General features: G+C 53.8%; 1 protein-coding gene across 1 annotated transcript in view; it reads right to left on the bottom strand.

Annotated features, from left to right (window-relative positions):
- Positions 1 to 20,659, bottom strand: part of RBM19 (RNA binding motif protein 19) — a 139,563-nt gene that overhangs the window by 98,504 nt on the left and 20,400 nt on the right. Inside the window, exons 18-23 of the mRNA XM_065889525.1 lie at positions 19,455 to 19,584; positions 12,067 to 12,072; positions 10,782 to 10,936; positions 8,066 to 8,126; positions 4,267 to 4,346; positions 1,510 to 1,565 (exon numbers count right to left, since the gene is read on the bottom strand). Coding sequence (XP_065745597.1) covers positions 1,510 to 1,565; positions 4,267 to 4,346; positions 8,066 to 8,126; positions 10,782 to 10,936; positions 12,067 to 12,072; positions 19,455 to 19,584 — 488 coding nt within the window. The remainder of the gene's footprint in view (positions 1 to 1,509; positions 1,566 to 4,266; positions 4,347 to 8,065; positions 8,127 to 10,781; positions 10,937 to 12,066; positions 12,073 to 19,454; positions 19,585 to 20,659) is intronic.

Genomic DNA, 20,659 nt, shown 5'->3' on the forward strand with positions numbered 1-20,659 from the left:
AGATAATAAACATCTGCTGTTTTAAGCTGTTAAGTTTTGGGATACTTGGTTATGTAGCGATAGATAATTAACACAGTGGTAGTTGCCACGTTTCAAGAGCTCAAATGCCATGTGTGGCAAGTGACTACCACGCTGGGCAGTGCAGATGTAGAACATTATAGGATGTTTTCATCATCGCAGAAACTTCTATCAAATAGCGCTGCCCTAGAATGTAAACCCCATGAGCAATCTCCCTCCCCAGCTCCTGGGAAGAGTGTCTGGTGCCCAGGAGGCTTTCTGTAATTTTTTGTTGAATAAAAGAAAGACTAAATGAACACCGCCTAGGAATTGAGAGCCTGCAAGGTGGCTTCAGCCTGACTCCCTGGAGTCAGGGGACTGAGAAGAGAGACCGGCGCCACTGGCTGAGTGATCACGTGCTGGCCATGTGCTAGATGCTTCACGCACAACCTCCAGTTTTCACATTTTACTTTACGGGCAAAATCACCCACCCAAGGTCACACAGCCTCTGGATTAGAACCCAAAGCTGCAGGGCACAAAGCTTGGACCCCCCTCCCACTCTTAATTCATGGCTCAAGAACCCCTGTTAGCTTCTGGGGGCTCCCACACCAAGTCTTCTTCTGGCTAAGGATGCTCAGCATGGGATGGACTGGGATGGGTGGACACCACCAGAGGCGGCCGAGGCTGGCTTCACAGGTAGCATTAAAAAAGAGAGAGAAGGAAGAGACAGTGGCAGCTTCAGGTCAGCTCACTGGCAGCTAATCTGCTCTACGACCACAACAAATGACCGACTTTCTGAAAACCATCAAATAAATATCTTAAACCAGCCCAAGGATTGTTAGAGGCAGTCACTTCATCACCCGAGGCGGACAGATGGGATTGACAATGATAACGGCTGACCCCAGGTACGCGTTACGTGCCGGGCACTGTTCAGAGCACCTCCAGTGTATTAGTTCAATCAGGACTTGCAAGGGTGAGGATGCAGGGGCAAAACTAAAACTCCCAAGAGACCTCCACTACCTTAGGAAACTGGTCATTGGGTCCAGCGGTCTGTCTCCATCTCTAACATCTACTGAATCTCTTTCAAATTAAGCGGAGGCCGTCTCTGGGCGCCGCTGTCCAGCTCCAAGAAAGAGAGCCCCATAATGCGAGACGTCTAGGTTTTCTCACTGCCTCTGGTTTGTCCAAGGCTCCAGCAACTTGCAAGTCTCCCTGGGTTTATTTATAGGGCCAAGATAAGTGAGTTTGGCTTGCTTCTCCTGCCTGTGTTCCTCTTGTTATAATAGATGTGTACTAACACATTTACTCCGGGGACTGGCATGGTCCCAGTTTATCAGGGAAATGGGTATCGGAGCTGGCATGTGGGACACCTCCTTAATTAGGAAGGGGTCCCAGGGTGAGGGGGGTTGGGTCGGGGAGGATGTTCAAAGACCATGAGACACCCTCCAGGGCACCGGCATCAACACAAAAGGGACGGACTCAATCCAGGAAGAGGGGGCAGGGGAGACTCACTTGGTGGCTCGTTCTGAGATCCTGACTTCCAGCTTGTGGCCGTCCACGACGTGACCCTGAGAGATGAGACAACACAGCCTGTCCCTCTGTCCTCTTAGAAGCACTCACCCGTAGCCCTGTCCTTCACCGGAGTGGGCTTCGGCTGAGTGAGGGGAGAGAGAACTTCGAGGGGGCACTGACTGTTCCCAGGAGACAAGCCCGCTGGAGTCAAGGACAGAGAAGGGCTTTTCCTGGAAGTGGTTCCCGCTGAGCCCGGGCAGCAGCTGGTGGTTACGGAGACCCAGCCCTCCAAGTCCTCTGGAGCCACGAGTGGGCCTTGACCTTTAAGCCATTCAAGCAAGGGGCACAGAATTTTCCATTGTTTATAAGCATTTTCAGGCAAAGTAAGCCCCTTTGGTCTGGCTTGCAGAGAGAGAGAGTTTGGTTTGGATTGTATGCCGTTAAAAAAAAAAATTCTAAATCATAGCAGAGATGCATCTAAAGCTAGGCTCTTAACATGGGTCCCTTAAGGCAAAACTGGTGTATTAGCAAAATTACCCTTGAAAATCCTTTAAAGTCTCCCATAAAATACAGCACACGTAGCTTCGTATAAACAGTTCTTTGCGGCAATATGCCCGTATGTAGCACACAGCGAGGCACAGAACATAACTTTAATGTGTGCAAGGTAGACTCTGACAGGCTCATGAATTACATGGAAGAGAAAGACAGACCACTGGACCACTGGGTGTGCAGAGCTGAAATCCAGTTAAATGAGTACACAGCATCTAATGACAAAGTTGGATTTCTAGTGTCTCTTGAAAAAACAAACAAAACAAAAAACCAGAGAAGATCTGGTATGGCGGGGACCCACCTGCCCGTCAGGCAGTACCTGGCTGAGGCCAAGAAGTGGCTGCCCCGTTAGAAGGGGCGCAGGTGCCCAGGTTCTGTTCTGGGTGGTGCTGGCCCCGTCGCTAGTTTACAGCTAGCCTGGCCCCATGGGCATGTGAGGTGGAGAGCAGAGAGACTTTCCAAGTGAGAGCAGAGGCCCCAGAGGCCATCCCTCCCCACCACCCCACCCAAACCCAATTCAGCCCTCCCTGGAGTTGCTTTGGGCCAAGGGGAGGGTCATCAAAATTCTACAAAAACGATCATATTGGCTAAGTGCCCAGTTACATTTCCTGTAATCCCCAAGGCCTTTCGCTTGACTACCAAGCTCTACTGGAACAGACTCCATCACCTGGAGGGTTCCTATAAAGCCAGGCTTCACAGGGAGGTGGGCCGGTATGGGTGCCCTTTTCACCCAGTATCCAGCCCAGCTGTGCAGGCCCAAGCACACGTCTCAGAGAGAATGGGAGCTGGGAGGGCGTGCGGCTTGCTACGCGCTCGCTTGTCAACTTGGCCCTGGTCAACTCCATCTTATGTTGCCGCTGCCTGGATGGCCTATACAGACACGTGACATTCTGAATAGGGTTTAAAAGGGATCCTGGACCCCCTGGAGCAAGTGGGCCTCCAGAAAGAAAGAGGCTCGTGAGAAAGCACTGTTCCTTGTCCCCTTCCTGCCACCGAAGGGCCTGGGGACGTGGGGTGTCAGGGAAGGTGCTGAGGACACTGTCTTTTTTTTTGGCGGTACGTGGGTCCCTCACTGTTGTGGCCTCTCCCGTTGCGGAGCACAGGCTCCAGACGCGCAGGCCCAGCGGCCATGGCTCACAGGCCCAGCCGCTCCGCTGCATGTGGGATCTTCCCGGACCGGGGCACGGACCCGTGTCCCCTGCATCGGCAGGCGGGCTCTCAACCACTGTTCCACCAGGGAAGCCCTGAGGACACTGTCTTAAGCTAAGGCCTGGCCCACTTTGGGGCTCTGTTCTGCTCCCTGTAACCTCAGCTCCCTTCCTGCCATCCAGGGCCCTGATCTGTCCCTGCACTTCGACCCAGCAGGAGGGTATCGCTCCTTTCTCAGCAGGACATAAGTCTGTGTCCCAAACACCTCTGCGTTCAGCCCCCTTCTCCCCACTGTCACTGCGTCCACCCTGACCTGTGCCTGGAGGACTCAGCGGTCTCTCCAACCTGCCCTCCTATGATGCACCCTCCACACAGCAGCTGGAGAGATTGTTCTGCAGCAGAAATCAGATCCTTCCCCAAAGTGCTCCAAGTCCTCTGATGGGATCGCACTGCCTCTATGTTGAATTCCACAGTCCATAAAAGGTCTGCAAGATCCAGCTCCACATACCTCCCACCCTGTACCCTGTGCCTGCCACACTGGCCTCTTTCTGCTCCTCAGACATAGTAAGCTCACTCCTGCCTCAGAGTCCCTGCCCCAGGCCCTTTGCACGTGCTGTGCCGAGATCTCTGTGTAGCTGACTCCTTCTTGTCAATTAGGTGTCAGCTCAACTGTCACGTCTTCAGAGAGGGCCTCTCCTGACCACGCGATCTAAAGTAGCCTTCCCCTCACCACAGTGTCTGCTTTATCTGCACCCGAGCACTTCTCGTGACCTGGTCTTGGCGTATTTCTTCAGAGGTCTGCTTCACCCATCTCCCTGAGGTCTGGCACAAACCAGCCTCTTGATCAAGAGTTGCAGACTGAAGGAATGCCTTGTAGTGACTGTGGGGGACTGAGGAAGTTCAAGGCCGTGGGCCACAGACCCCTAGGGAACTGGAGAAAGCAACGGGCCTGGGAAGATGTGGGCTGCTCTGCATTCCCACTCAATTTCCGAAGACTGACAGGATACCACACCACCTGCCTCGTGCCCCCGTGGACCTCGGCTGAGAACGCCCACTTACCTGGAGCTGTCTGAGAGCTTTCTGGGCCTGCTCCGGTTTCCTGTATTCCACGAATCCAAACCCCATGGACAGCAGCGCGCCTGAGAGAGAGAGAGAGAGGTGGGAATCGTACGGGGGCGCCAGGCAGGGAGGAAAACAAAGAAGGTGCACCAGACCAAGTTCAAGGGCTCCAAGGGGCCCCTGGACGGCCCCTCGACATTCTCATTTCTTCATGCCCCTCTTTGTTCCCCCAAAGATCCCAGCTCCCGGCTCGCCATTTATTACCAGTCGTCTTGAAGAATCAGCCAACGAGGTTATACAGCCGCCACCTGAGGCCCCGCTGACTATTAATTAACAGACGATCGACGTGATAATTAACTTCATAATAGAATTCCGCCTTTGGGAGGGAGGGGTGACCATCGCCACAAGCAGCAAAAGCTCTACCCGGGCAGTCCCCTGCTTCCATACTAAATGCATAATACGAACACATGCATCAAAGTCAAGCACGCCAAAGGCTTACTCTTTACAAAGTATTTCTGACCACCCGGTTACACCTGGTTCCTGGGTTTCAGACATAAGGCTGGGACAGGGAGGCTGTGGCCACCTCGTTAGAACTCCTCTGGTTCCCTATTGCTGGGTCGTGAGTAGCAAGAGTTCAGATAGCCAGGGGTATCTCCAAAATTTATAGAGAACTTTGCTTCCTGAATGTAAATATGCATAACTGGGGCACACAAGAATAAGGTCTCTAATTACACCTTGCTCTTTGACACAACATGTGATGCATGCCTCCGCCCCCGCGGTTCATGCTGATTTACTAATTTTACTATTTTTTCACAGTTGAACTCAAAGAGGGTCGGCTCAAGGCCGATGGGCCCAAACGAGGCTCAGAGTTCACCACTGTTGACCCAGCAGTCCTCATCTTTGTCTGTATTGTTTGTGAGGCTGTGCCCCTGCTTGTTTGCATTTCTACTCACAACTACGTGTTATAAAACGAGGGCCCAAAGCAGGAAGAAATTCCACAAACAGCCCAGACATGGTTCTGCGGGCGACAGGAAGGAGGTTCGGAAAGAACTGATGGCTGATGGGTAGCGCCACCCCGTGGTGACTTTCAGTATTTGTTTTCCAGTGGATACGTGAAAACACTGTTCTGAGGGCCAAGGCTGGAAGGTCTGTGCCAGTAGGATATTTAAAAAGCTCATTAAGACGGTGTTAAAGGCAACTACAGAGAGTCAAGTTCATTGCCGATTCACTGACGCTGTGCAGATCCATTCTGCCCTTCTGCCCTGGAACGCTGACGTCCACATAGAGCACGACTTGGGCTCCCCGGCCTTCTGGTTTCCTGCTCGGTTTACCCAATGGAAAGCTCCAATTTGACATAGGTGGGTGGAGGAGGTAGAGTTGGGGCCCCCGTTCTTTCCACGCACCCCATCGCCTCCCCGCTTTGGCGTGGTTCTGGCAGCGCCAGTGTCCAACCCACACCCTTGGCTCTGCTGGTGGCCCTTCTTCTGTGGCTCTGGTCACACCACTCCCTCCCCACGGCCTCTGGGCTCTGCAGGGGAGGGGCGTTCTCCCACATGATCCACTGCCTCGACATTCCCGTGGGTCCCCTCAGCCCAGCCCAGACCTGGGCACTCGGCCCCTTCACTACAAACATCTCCTTGACAACCCCAGCTGAGCATGCTTTCTGGTTCCTGCTGAGACCCTCGCTGATAACAGACACCATCTAGATTCCCCCCAAGCTGTGATGGATGAGCCCCAGAGAGCAGGGCTCTCAAATACAGGCTCTTAAAAAAGACAGTGTAGCTTTCAAGAGCTGCTCATGACACTGAAAGATCAGATAACTGTTCCAAAGCACGCTGAAGAGCGCTCCCGATGGCCGAGGGGCAGGCTCCACAGAGCGTCTGATTGCAGAGAGGGGCACGGTGACACTACAACCTGCAGGGACAGCCCTGGATGGAGCTGGCGACCCCTCTGCCAGCCTGTCTCACCCCCCAGACTTCAGGGGTCACCTCTTTTCCTGAACTCCGTCCCCAGACCCCCCCAAACTGAGCCTTCATGTCGTTCACTCGGTGCTTAGCTGCCTTTCCTTGTAGCCCAAACTACATCTGCGGTTCCTGGTGAACAGGGATGTTATGGTTTGAACTGTGCCCAGCTCCCCAGTGTGTGTTAAAGTCCTAACCCTCACATCTCAGAATGTGACCGTATTTGGAGATAGATCCTTTACAGAGGTAATCACGGCAAAAACGAGGTCATGAGGCTAAGTGCTAATCCAATGTGATCGGTATCCTTATAAAAAAGAAAAGGGGTGGGCTTCCCTGGTGGCGCAGTGGTTGAGAGTCCGACTGCCGATGCAGGGGACGCGGGTTCATGCCCCGGTCCGGGAAGATCCCACGTGCCGCGGAGCGGCTGGGCCCGTGAGCCATGGCCGCTGAGCCTGCGCGTCCGGAGCCTGTGCTCCGCAACCGGAGAGGTCACAACAGTGAGAGGCCCGCATACCGCAAAAAAAAAAAAAAAAAAAGGGGTGGTGGTGAACTCTGAACACAGGACAGGTGCACACAGGAGAATGCCATGTGAACATGAAGACAATCACTTACAAGCCAAGGAGAGAGGCTGGAACAGATCCTTCCCTCACAAGCACTCAGAACGAGCCAACCCTGCCCCAACCTTGATCCTGGACTTCTGGCTCCCAGAACTGTGGGGTAATAAACTTCTGTGGTGGAAGCCACCTAGTTTGTGGTGCTTTATTATGGCACCCCTAGCAAACGAATACAAGGAACTCCCCGAATTCTATGCCCCCCGTCTGCTTCAGACCCTCCAAGGCTCCTCTGGCAAAAAGCCCAGACCCCTCTGCCTGGCAGCAAGCCATCCTGTCATCTGGAATCAGCCCACCTTTCTAGGTGCGTCTTCTGCCTCTTCAGTACATTCCCGACCTGCTACTACGCCCTCTCCCGCCTCTGCCACCCACACCCCGCCCCCACCAGCTGACTGCTCTGCCTCCCTCCCCTCCAGGTCGCGGTCTGACGTGGAGACCCCTGGCCTGGGCTCCTGTCCAGCCAGGGCCCCCTCTACCAGACCCCTTGCTGCTGTGTGCTGTAACCACTAGCTCCTTAGTCTCTCAGGACACAGCCATGGGACAGCCCACGTGGCATTCCTACAAATCCCGGCAAATTGAAGGGATGGGGAGCGCACAGCTGTGAGAAAGCCAGGAGCAATGGCCCGTCTATCACCTGCAGGAAGCCAGGGCCGGAGGAGAAACAGAGAGATGCCAAGGGACTCGTGGTAACGCCTGAGGCTGACAGGAGAGATGAGGGTGGGGTCTGCGTGGCCCAGGCACCCAGGGGCCAGTGAGGTGCGCAGCTGGTGACTCAGTGGAGTGTTCCGGATGTTCTACACCTGGGTCATTTCTCTTGGAAGGGAAGAGGGAAAGCCCAAGACGGGTCTGTTCTCGCTCTCCCCTGGAGATTTCCAGAGCACAGAGATGCTGGGAGCAGGGAGAGGCTTCTGCCACCGAACAGTGTCAACCCTGCCAGCCCTCTAATCGCACTGCTCTGAAAACACCCGACAGTCCGGGGTGGCAAAGGTTCTAGATTCAGAAGAATCTGACATGCATGGCTGCTCCCACCGGAAACCAGGAGTCTCCAGGGACCCAGAAAGGAGGACCATTTTAGACGAGCCAAGCGAGAGAGCGTGGGGCTGCCAATGCTTCAGAATGAAAGAAGACCCTCAGAATAAGCAAGAGAGAGGTACCCTTACCCCTACCCAGAGCGACACTGTTTCTTTCAGAATCGTCCCTTTCTAACTGAGATCTCCTGTGAAATACCTGCTTTGTTCTTCTTCTTGGAAATGGAGCAGCTCTTCACCATACCCACTTTGGAAAACACCTGGAAGAGAATGTCGACATGTATTATCAGAATTTCTGTGCTAATCCCGCAACCTGGTGTAGGCGTGTCTCGAAAGACAGAGGGGACCAGGCAACTGCAGGCATGGAGAGGGCGAGAGTAAGAGAAGAGCTAACCCCTGGATGCGCTTCCGTGGCCGGGCCCTGGCCCGAGCCCTCTGCCTGCATGAACTCATCCAGCCCTTGCAGTGATTCTACCAGGTAGGTGTTACTACCCACGTTTTGCAGATGACAAAACTGAGGCTCCAAGGGGTTAGAGACGCACCCAGCGTCACAGAGCTGGGAAGCCCCAGAGCTGATAGTTGGATCCAGGCGCCAGAGCCCAGGTTCTAAACGCCGTGCAGGTGGGGGTCCTGGTCAGACATTAGGCTCCCCAAATTTGCCCTAATATCATCTTGGAGGCCCCAAAAATATCTGGAGGCACTGGATCATGGCCTACTTTAAGTAGCTTGGACGCTCCCTTAGGGTTCCCCATAAGGGCTGCTGGGCTGGGTCCTGGCTCCCAGTGTCCAAGAAGGACCTGGGACACTGAACAGTCCAAGGAATCACCGAGGGCCATGCAGTGGGGAAGCTGGGCCTACATTTAGAAGCTTGGAGTCCACTGACCCCAGTCCTGACCCTCTCACTGCCCCTGCACCTAACGCCAACTAATGTTTAAAACTTTCAAAAATCACATTCTGCTCTATTTTTCCCTTTACTTTTTTTGTCTCTCTTGCTAGAATTTGAGAACTGACCAGTGCGAATTCCTGTCCTTCTGGTTCACTGCGGTGTCTTCCACAGCACACACAGGGCCCAGGGAGAGGCAGGTGCGGGTCACTGTTCACCGACTGAGTGAAGGGGAAGCAGAGGGGAGGGGGGATCCCGACCAGCAAACAAGAACCGCACGCAGCTGAGATTCACTGACTCTCTTATTCCGACTGTCAAACACTTTACTTGAATTATCTTATTCATTCTAATCAGATCTTCCAAACAGCTCCGCAGAAGATTCTATTAACACCCCCTTTTTACAAATGGGGAAACCGAGGCACAGAAAGGCCAAAGGACCAGCCCAGGGTCACACTGTTAGTAAGGAGTGAGGCTGGGACCCAAGTCCAGGCAGACTGACCCTTAAGCACAACTCTCCACTCAGGATGCTGTTAACAGGAGCCCTGTGAGCTGGACGCTGCTCCCCACAGTGCCTCGAATGGGCTGTGTGACCCTAGGTCAGTGAACTGACCTCTCTGAACCTCAGTCTCCACATCTGTAATATGAAGAACCTGGACTAGATCATTTTGGCTGTACCTTCCAGCTCCAGAGTCCTTTAATTCCAAGGATGCTCTTAGACTGAAGCTTGGGCACATCTTCCAGGAAAAAACTGGTTCCCGTTGACGACATCCCCATACCAGATACGGGGGGGCCAGCACAGCAGAAATAAAAAACAAACCCTCCACAAGCTGGTTTGACCTCTTCAAAGCTATCTAGCCTTTGGACACTGCTAGTGTGTGCCTGTCTGTAAAAGCAAACTCAAACCAGACCAAAACGGATTCGGGAAGTAGCCCAGGAAAAGTCCAAGGGTGGGTTTCCCATTGCCCCAGAGGGCGAACCTCTGCGCTTAAAATGCTGCTGCTTTTGCCAGGCACCTCTGCTGCTGCGGTGGCTTTTCTAACTGGAAGTGACACTCACATTGGAGATTTAGCCAGAGGGTCCCAGCGTGCAGGCTCTGCTCTCCTGCTTCACCTCGACACCCTGGGCTTTCCCGCCCAATGCAGACTGGCCTCCTTTCCACCCATCCACCACCTTCCTGCCTCTAGGACTCAGTGGACCCCGTCTCCCCTCTTGAATCCAGCTCTAGGATTTCAGAGCTCAAAAGAATTTACAGAAACCAATCAGCTCAATCCTCACGGCCTTCGTCCTTTCCAGAACCAGTTCATGGCTGTCACCAATTCATGCATTAAAAAAAAAAAAAAAAAAAAAAAGGCATCGAGCGTTTATTCTGTGCCAAACCCAGTTCACAGAAATGGAGACTCTCCCCATGGACAGTTCTCAGTCCAGTGGGGGAGCTCGCAGACCCCAGTCCTTTGGCACTAGAATCCCCATTTCCAGATCTCTGGCCCAACTCCTTCTAGAAGCCCCCCAGCGCCTATCATCTGGCATTTTCCCAATGCGTACTTGGAGTTCCCCATCCTTTTCCCCTCCACCCCCTTCCTATGAATGCAAGACTCTCAGCCCATCAGGGACTCCAGGCAGGACTGCCCTTCCTCCAGATTCACTCAGTGCTGTGTCTTCTGCGTGCTCCCACCAGGCCAGGAGGGTGTGTTGGCGTTTACTTTTGGGTGGTTACCCTCGCAGACACCATCTGGGGAGGGGCTTTGTTTTCTGACTACAGCTCTCACACCGCATCCCAACAGGTCCCCTTCAAGTGCATGCAGGCGCCCCTGCCAGCCCCCAGACTGGTCTGGCCAGGACTCCGATCTCCGGGTGAGATGTCTACTGGACAGCTTGGTGGAGGTGTCAATGCGGTGGCTGTTGGCTGTTAATCTACACGCTGCCACGAGTCACTCGTCCAGGCAGGATAAACACAGTGACCACATCAGCAGACTGGGTCTCCCGCCCCGCCCACCCCCCCCCCACCCCCCCTCCGGGCCGAGCGGTCACTCACCCCCTTCAGCGTCTCCTCGGTCGTGTCGAAGTGGAGATTTTTGATAAACAGCGTGCACCCGGGAAGGCTCTCCTCATTCTCTTCCTCCTCCACCTTTGCTGAAGTGTCGTGTGCTGCTCCCTCTGTCAGCTTTTCACCTTCTGGGGTCTCGCCGTCTGCATGGGCCCCCCCACACCCCGCCACCAAAACAAATCTGTTAAATGATGCCTTATCTGCCTAAGCCCCGGGACCTAAAGCACAGAACCTGCCAGACCCAGGGGGTTCTGTCTCTGAGTGGGCAGCGTCAGGAAGGGACAGCTTGTGCTGGGTTTTAGCAACTGTTGGCGGGGTGGGCTGAGGGAGGGGAGAGACCGCCGTGCTTCCTGCCTCTGTTTTAAAGAGAAAAGAGTATGAAGCACAGACCAAAACCCAGAAGCCTTAACTTAGACTGACCCACATTATATAACCCATATAATTTGAACCTCAAAATAAATTACTGTGAGCTGCAAATGTAAGCGACGTGGTCTTTTTCCTCAAAAACCAGCACTTGGCGAACTTTCAAAATAAAATGCAACTTAAAACTGCAAAAATTACAGAATGGGAGCAAAACTCAGAATGTCCTAAACACCCCTTGAACCTAAGGGATGTTACGTTCATTTAAAATCCCCAATATACATAACTTCAGGAAGCATATACATAAGAGTATGTTTTCATCTACACAAAATATATTCAATTCAGAGCTACACATAACAGCAAAAAACTGAAAAAGAGACAAAAACCCACTATATTCATAAAGAAGAGATCTGGAGAGTTATACTGCCACCAAAGGCTACACTAATATGTAGTTAAAGATGACGTTTCCGAAGAATGTTTAAAGACGTGGAACGACGCGCGTGACAGAAAAATTAAGAGAAAAATGAAGGTGCAAAACAACACACGACGTGACCCCAACCACGTTCTGTATCCAGAGCTTACGAGACACATACGCAAGAAGAGAAAGTAACGCGCTCCTGGTTCTTTCTGGAGACTGTGATTACAAAGGGCTCCATCCTGTCACTCCCACCCCTGTGGCACGCTTACTCTGAAGGAACAGCCCTGCAGGAGGGAAGGGCAAGCGTGAGGCTGTGAGTTAGCAGGGCGGCCGTGAGGCTGCAGCTCAGGATGGAGCCCTGGTGGAGAACGTGGATGTCACCCGAGGGTGCCGGAAGCCTCACGAGGTTGGAGGTGGCGTCGTGACCTCTTGAGAAGTTCCGCTGCTGGAAAAATCTGTTCCGTTTGGGTCAACCTCCCCAGTTTTTCACATGACCGGGGCCTGGGGACAATCATCTTTTCCCCCACGTTCAAGCTCCGGAAGCTCCTCCCGTAGCCCCCGGGGAAATCAAACCCCATCTCAGCCATTCTCGAAGATGCCCGCCCGCTCCCACCCTCATGGTTCTAAGCATGTGGCCCCGACCCTCCCCTCAGGTCTGAGCCCTGCCCGTGCCAACCTGCAGCGGATGGGGACACTCCACTCTCTCGTGCCCACTTGCATGCAAGTAGTTCAAGGCCAAGGGAGCTTCCGGGGCTTCAAACCCGTCCCCCACGCTCTCACGCCGAGTACGAGAGCCCTCTCCATCGCCCCCGGCCCTTTCTGATGCAAGCCTACTGCTGGCCAGTCCTAACTGAACTTCAACCGCTTTGTCATAAAACCACCCTTTCAAGCCCTAATGGAAAGAGCGGACAGTGAGGATGTTGTCCGTTTCACATCAGTTGAACAGGCAGCCTTCACCCTTCACACTCCCTCGGAGGTGAACCCAGAATCCAGACTCTCCCTCCAGGACAAAAAAGAAGAAATCTACATAAAGGCTCCTTCCCCCACCCGAGAAACTAACGCAATTTACCCAACAGCGGGATTCCGTGGTGTGGCCATTTGTCCTCAAAACCCAACTTTCAAAGCAAAGCAGGGTAGAAAAAGTATTATTAATGATGGGGAAGCAAAGCTAAGCAGACAGGCTAAGATTCCATGTTGTGAAAGAGAACTTCAATGGAAAGGAAGACCACGCCCCTCGGCTGCGAAGGACACCCACCCCACTGGCTTGCCCCACGTCTGACGTCTCAGAGATAAAAGGAGAGAGGAAGGGGTGCCAATCAGATGCCCCACTGCGTGCGGGGACTGGGCTAGGCCTGCGAGGATGCTATCTCACCGCCGACCATGGCAGCTGCATCACAGTAAACCGGTGGCCCGTGGAAAGTTCTGGAGTTCGCTGCATCTGAGCTCTAAACCTCAGGCATCTTCAGGTTGGGAGAGAGGTTCACGGGAGACTGAAAAAAATTTTTTTGTAGAGAAAAGAATGGGGGGGATGATGGTGACTGGGAGAGCGCCGTGCCGGTTTAAGGGGCAGCCCGTTCGCGGCACCGGCCAATTGCTGTCACGAGGACAGATCAAGCCAAGTGCGGCCAGGTGTTCAGAGCTTTCACGAGAAGCTGAAAATCCAGCTTTTCATGGGAAAACCCACATTTTAAAACTCTTGGCAACTAACTCAGCGGCACGTGGCTTCTGTACTAGGCAGTGGTCAACAGATCGATTTAAACCAGCTTATGGGCCTTCGTGCTCTGCTCCCCACTTCCAGCCTGGCAAAGCCCAACGACCCGTCCCTCTGCCTCTCCCAAGGGCCTGGAATCCAGCCAGTTCCCAGCGTGGCATTCCAGGGATTTGAAGCCTCACAAGGACAACAGCTCCGGGGAGCCCAGGGGCTGTGAGCAGGGCCAGAGTCCACTCCTTCCTGCCTCCCTGCCCCAGGAGCAAGGGCTGGTCTGCTTCAAAGCACTTATTTCAAAGGTCACAGGCCCCTGCCCAGGAAGTGTGATGTTTGGATTTCGTGACAGAGCTGCGATGAGCTTGCAGTCAGGGCTGGCACCCCAGGAACAGACAGATCCCTTCCCCGGAGGGTGAGCTGCCCTCAGTCCCAGCCCAGGGGGAACAAGAGGGGACTGTGAGGACGGCCAGGACCTATCACCTACCCGGGTGTGTAGCTGGCCTGGCTCCTCCCAATTCTACTAAATCAGCCAACGCCCCTGACCCCCAACATCCGGGAGAACATCCAGCTTGAAATAAAAGACACGGTTAAATGCAGCCTGGCTTTGCTCCAACAGCACAGCGATGTCCGTTGTTTCTCCAAACCTTTGTGTACCCAGCCACCACCTCCCCCAATCTGCGACTCCCCCTGGGATGCTGGAAGAGCTAACAAGACAAGGGCATCCCGGTCTCGAGATCTGTTGAAAAAAGGGGGCCTGAAGAAAACGAAAAGGGGGCCCAGAGACCGCAGTCAGGAGGCAGCACAGAGCTGTGAAAGCGCACGGCCTTCGAAGTGAGAGTGGTCTGGGTCAGGGTCCCCGTGAGGCCACTCACTAGCTGTGTGCCCTGGGTGACCGGCTTACCCACGCTGCCTTAGCACCGTCACCTGGAAAATGGAGCTACACACACACACACACACACACACACACACACACACACACACACACACACACACTCTCCCCTTTTCTCCGCTGGCTTCTTTGGAAATTCGAATGTCTGCTACTCCATCCGCACGCTGGGTCCCCAGTCCAGGGCACCGTTACCTCTTGTGTGGATGACCGGGTGTTCTCCTCACTGGTCTCCCGTCGGCACCTGTCCCTGGCCTGCCAGCTTCTCCCATTCTGTCTCCTCGCCTTCTCCATTCCAGCTGCACCAGCCTCTATTCTGATCTCTGAGCCTGCCAAGACCCATCCCTGCCACAGGGCCTTTGCACTTGCCATCTGTCTCCTCTGCCTGTTCTGCTCATCCCATTTTCCCAGGCCTGGCTTCTTGTCAGGTCTCAGCTCAAACGTCCTCCCCTCAGAGTTCCTCCTGTGCGGTTGTCCCCAGCACAGGCCTGGCCACTTGCCATCAGAGTCCCCTGGGTACCTTTCCTTCAGAGGCCTTACCCCTTTCTGAAATCACCTTGTCGGTTCACTTCTCTGTGTCCCCCAACTACAAGGGGAGCTCTCTGAGGATGGGACCACATCTGACTCAGTAACCTCTGCATCCCCAGCACTGGGCCAAGCAGATGCTCCAAAAATATCGGTGGATGATGATTTGCTACACAAATGGCACTTAGTGGGACCGACAGGAGCTGTGGGGTCACAGCTAAGAGCACAGACCTGGGAGCTGGTGGCTCTGGGCACAGCCCAGCTTTTTCCAGATGCGTGACTCTGCATAAGTCACTCAACCTCCCTATGCTTCCTTCTTTCCATTCAAAAAAGGAGAAAGACAATAACAGGGTCCACTTGCAAGACAATTATGAGAATTAACGCACAGAAACCCAGATAAAACAGTGTCTGGGCCAGGGGAAAATGTCAGGAATCCCTACCTCCGCAGGCCCATTGCCGGAAGAGGCAGGCCAGCCGGCTGCAGGCTTTTGAGAAGAACAGCCAGCGCCGCAGGTCTGAGTGCAGGGGACTGTGTCTCTGTCGGCCACATCCCTGGGAAGAGCTTCTGCCCCGCTCAAGTGGCCAGGCCCTGCTACGACCCATGCCCATGTCCAGAGAGGTATGGAAACGGCCAAGGGCCAAGGACGAAGCCAAAGGTCACTGTTAAAAGTGCTTTTCTGCCAGGCTTCCCTGGTGGCACAGTGGTTAAGAATCCACCTGCCAATGCAGGGGACATGGGTTCGAGCCCTGGTTCGGGAAGATCCCACGTGCTGTGGAGCAACTAAGCTCGTGAGCCAGAACTACTGAGCCTGCGTTCTAGAGCCCGCGCGCCACAGCTACTGAGCCCACGTGCCACAACTACTGAAGCCCGCGCGCCTAGAGCCCATGCTCCGCAACAAGAGAAGCCACCGCAATGAGAAGCCCGCGCACCGCAACGAAGAGTAGGCCCCACTCGCTGCAACTAGAGAAAGCCTGCATGCAGCAACGAAAACCCAATGCAGCCAAAAATAAAATAAAGAAAATAAATAAATTTAAAAAAAAAAGAGAAAGAAAAGCACTTCTGCCCCTGGCCTCAAGTGGGGTGACGACAGGAAGACTAGCAAGGAAAAAGGAGGTATCACAAAACGAACAGATGTTTGCCAACGACCTCACCAGGAACCAGGAAAAGTGGGAAGAAGCGCAGGATGGGGGCGGGGTGAGGGTGTGAGGAAGGCTCGGAAAGCGAGGTGGGCTGGAGGCGGCTGGGAGAGGCAGGGGGGAATACCGTCCATCTGTAGTTGGCACATAAAATCCAGTCACGCATCACCACATGGGGCTTTATTATAATCAGGCCGCAGAATTTACGGTTGCTCCCTCCCCCTTCTGGCTCTCTGCGCGGAAGGCTGACAGTAGAGACTGTTATCAGTTGCAAGCAGCTTTTCAGGACCTCCCCCGACTTGGAGCCTTTTATCTGGAGGTGAGGGTCTTGGTTGTGGGGAGATAAAACACACTGTCCCCCTCCCTCGAGAACGGTACAGGGAACGGAGGGCTTCGCCGAAAAGAAAGGTGTGGGGGGGGCGCTGGTGAACAAAACAACCCTCTCTGTCCACTCCCCTCCTGCTGCCTTCCTGCGGAGCCTGAGAAAATCCAGGGCTTGTGGGGCCGGCTGGTCCCTGGCAGTGGGGATGGGGAAATGGGGAAGCTTCAGGAACCGTGTGCAGAGGGGCGGGCGTGGGGGAGCAGCAGGTGAAAAGGAACAGCTCGGGGACCGGGGAGGGGACAGTGTATGTGATACAGGTAAGAAAAGGAACAAAAAAGGGCAAAAGGAGGCTCAGGAGATGAGTTCTGCGGGGATCCGCCTGACGACACAGGACTCAGCGGGGCGTGAAATCAGCTCAGGCGTGCACAGCTTCTTGGTCCCCATCCGATCTATTTGCTGCAACTACTGGCTCCCTCCTCCTAGCTCCGAGGCCTCCTTTGTGTGAGGGGCGGCAGGACCCTGGACAGCAGCCCCCTAAGAGGCAGGGCCTGTTGGGGACAGTCTGTCTGGGATGCTCTCAACACCGGAACCTAGGCCCGGGCACCCAGGGGACGCTGGGGGCAGGCAGGGGCAACCCTCTCCCTTCCGACCAGGGCACGCTATCTCTGCAAAGCCTCCCCTCGCTGTGCTCCAGAACATTCTGCACCCAGGGCCCACTTCTATTACTGTGACATCTCAGCTACCCCCGAACAGCCCCACCCGTCCTCCTAGCAGCCCGGGAGCTTCTGGGGAAGCGGTATGTGTTGGGCCCATCTTGGTCGCCCCAGCTCAGTAGCTGGAATCCAGCTGGTGCTCAGGGCTGAGTCAGAGACAATCCACTTCACCTTATGCTGCTGAATTAGGACGAGGGTCAGAGAAACGGTGACTCGGGCGGCTTCTCACTGAACTCGCACAAAGGCCTTCTGCCTGTGTTACAGACACAGGAACAGCCTCGGAGAAGGCTGGTGGCTTTGCCCAGTCCCTGGGCTAGGCGGGGACAAGGCAGACAGTGACTCCCCCGGGAGCTGTAAGCCTCACGTACGGAGGACCCAGAGTGCTTAGTGCAGGGCCGGGCATGGAGGAAATGCTGCTTTTGCCTGTGGATTCGCTCAGCACCTACTGACTGCTCTCCCACCAGATGCCGGGCACCTTCCTGGGTGCCAGGGCACAGCAGTGCACAAGCAGACGAGGTACCCGCCCTGCGGGATGGACGTCTAGTGAGGGAGTCAGACAGACAGACACTGAGGAAGGGAACCCATAATGACACACTTCCGGGAAGCAATAAGCCTTTAAAACAAAGTTTAAGGGTGAGGGGAGGGGGTGGGTGTAAATCAGCACCCATGGAGGGAGTCACGGTTACGCGACGGATGGCGCCACATCCCGATGCTTAAACAACGATGGAGAACAAATGTGCCGATGTCACCAAGCTCTACTATGTGCCGGGGCTTGGGACACAAGGACGAGGATGGCCCAGCCCTACTCTTCACAGGTAAAGAGAGGCAGAGAGGCACAGAAACCCTTCTTCCTGCATTCCTTCACTCCCTCAACTCACATTCCTGAGCTACCCCACGCCCGGGGCCCGATGCTTGTGCCCAGCAGTGAGCGAGACGGCCACTCCCTGCCCTCGCGTGGTTCACTGTCTGGCAGCGACGGATGTTAAACAAGTAAAACAAACGAATAAACACAAACTGTGATGAGTGTCACAGAAGAAAACAACAGAGAGAAGGGAGGGAAGCACCGGGACACCTGCAAAAGAGTGTGGCCACAGGGCAGCGCCCCCCCCGGGGAGGCGCCATACTTAGTGGTCCCGCCAAAGCTAGGAGAGGCTTCTGCTGGATCTGTTTCCAGGGCCGTCGCTCCTGGCAAGTTTGTGCTTTAAAGGAGGACTTGCTTTTGGCCGAAAAACATTAGTCATGTCCAAGTTTAGTGACCGAAGTTGAAACCAAGGTCGCTGATAATTTGGGGGTGATGGCTAGTTAAGAAGAAACCGTGACTATATAAAGAGAATTCTTCTTGATGGAAGCAAAAGCACGGTGGAAGAGAACGCTAATCCAATCTGTGGACAAAAATAACTCAACAGGGGCTAGTGAGGGGCCTTTGAAAGATTTATATCAGTGGTCAGTAGGTAACCCCAATGGCTAAGGGATGCTTTCGGGGGCCTCAGAAAGCAGAGACTGAAGAATTTTCCTTCCTGACTGAAACAAGGCTTCTAGACCAGGGGTTCCCAAATGCCTTGCAGTGACTTGGGCCAGTCCTGAGGAGGTTTTACCGATCCAAGATGAACTGGGAAATGCAGACAGCCTAGGGAGGTTTATGGACAGGGAGGTCTATTCAGTTAAAGGACTGTTCTTTAATCTGAGAATTCCGCATCCCCACCCCCATTCTTTTATGAGGACAACGGAGAGGGTATACAGGAGATGTATTTCTTTTAATCCCTATTTTAATCAACCGGCAACCCTACGTTAAGATGGAGGTACGGAGGAGGGATATTACCCATGGGCAAGATCTTAATATCTGGGTAAGGGTGTCCTTCAAAGCTTTTCTAGACGTCTTTGCTCTAGGATGGAGCCGTGGTCCCCTAAGTGGTTCTCAGTTGAGGGCTGCACTGCCCCCTAGAGGGCATCTGGCATACAGGGAAGGGGTATCTCAGATCGTCACAATTACAGGGGCACTCCTGACATTCAGTGGGCAGGGTCAGCAAAATGTCTTACAATTTGCAGAACAGTCCCGACAGGGAAGAACTGCGCTGCCCTGAGTGCCAGGAGCGCCCCCTCCTCACCCCAGTGTGAAGCATCAGCTGAGGCTTGGGTCCCCGCCTCCCTTCCTTTTCCTGCCTTTGCAGCCACTGGGCACCAGAGGGCGCCATACCATCCCAGGGACCCCCGGAGAATAAACCTCTCCAACAGCCCTGCTCATCCGTCCCGGCGGATGTATCAATACGACCCAGAAGGCTATTTTCTCTTGCTCTGTTCCGAACCCCTGTTAACAGATTCTAGTGGGTTTTTAAAATTTTCCTTTCACAACCTATACTTGATAAGCCAAGATAGTTGGCTACCTTATGTTGTATCCAGAATTTTTATGCTCTACTTTTTTTAAGAACATTTTACGTGCCTATAAAATTCAAGAGATGGGGACCCACCAGTCTCAGGATGAATACAGACAGAACTTTAAAAGAAATACCTGATAAACAATTTAGTGCTGCCCCCTAGCCCTCTGTCCTTCCCCTGCCTGCTGCCCCAGGACATCCTGATCTCAGGCCCAGCTCTTACCTGTTTCTGGCTCCATCCTGTCCTTTCCGGCCGGCTCTGCTGGTGCATCTTGGAGTTCTTTCTTGTGTGGGGCTGGGCTGGAAAAGATGCCCACCGGAGCCCACTCCAGATACAGGGGGACGTGGTGGAACTGCAGAAATGGGGCGGGGGAGGGACTCAGTCCACGACACAGACAAAGAGCCTGAGGCTCCGAGTACAGAACTCCATGCGCTGCATGATCCCCTTGCTGCAGCATCTACTGTCACTGAACACATCTGCATCCCCCGGTGCTTTCTCTAATCAAGGGTGTGAACAGGGAGTGGGACGGGGGAGCAGAATCACTGATACAGGGCAGCCCTCCTGGAGGAAGTGCAACAGGGCCGCCGGACACCAACCATGCTTTCTCTCCCTCCACTCACAGGCAGTGAGTATACACATACGTACATGCAGAGAGGTTTTTTTTTAAAGAAGGATAAACAAGACACTGACAAACAATCAGCAAAGCATTAAAGTCCTTGATAAAGAGAAGCTACCTGCAGTGGGCTGAATGGTGGCCCTTCAAATGATATGTCCACGTTCCAACTCCCAGAAGCTATGAATGTGGACTTATTTGGAAAAAAGGCCTCTGCAAATGTCATTAAATAAAAGATCCTGAGATGAGATCATTCTGGATTATCTGGGTGGGCCCTAAATCCAGTCACAAGCGTCCATGTAAGAGAAGAGCAGAGGGAAGATTTGAGATGGAGAAAAGGCCACGTGGACAGAGGCAGAGACTGGAGTGATGCGGCCACAAGCCAAGGGACACGTGGAGCTACCAGGCACCGGAAGAGGCAAGGAAAGATCCCTCCCCCCACCCACAAGAGTCTTTGAAGGGAGAATGGCCCTTGGACACCTTGATTTTAGACTTCAGACCCCCAGAACTATGAGAGAATACATTTCTCATTTTTTAAGTCACTAAATTGGTAGTAACTTGTTATGGCAGCCACAGAAAGAAATACACTGACACATGTAACTTTTTCTTCCTTATGACCAAAAGTCAGGAGGTAGCCCACCTAAAGAATTGACTTTCAACTAACTGTAGGTATAAGATATCCAAAGCGCCGAAGATGATGGTTCAAAGTCATGGGGGAATAGAAAGCTGAGGAAAGCCAGAATTGGCAGGGAACCGAGGCAGGCTTTCCGGAGGATGTTTTGAGCCTGCCCCTCACAATGCCCCGTCCAGAGGT

Source organism: Phocoena phocoena, chromosome 13, assembly GCF_963924675.1.
Source record: "Phocoena phocoena chromosome 13, mPhoPho1.1, whole genome shotgun sequence".
In the NCBI taxonomy this organism is placed as follows: Eukaryota; Metazoa; Chordata; class Mammalia; order Artiodactyla; family Phocoenidae; genus Phocoena; species Phocoena phocoena.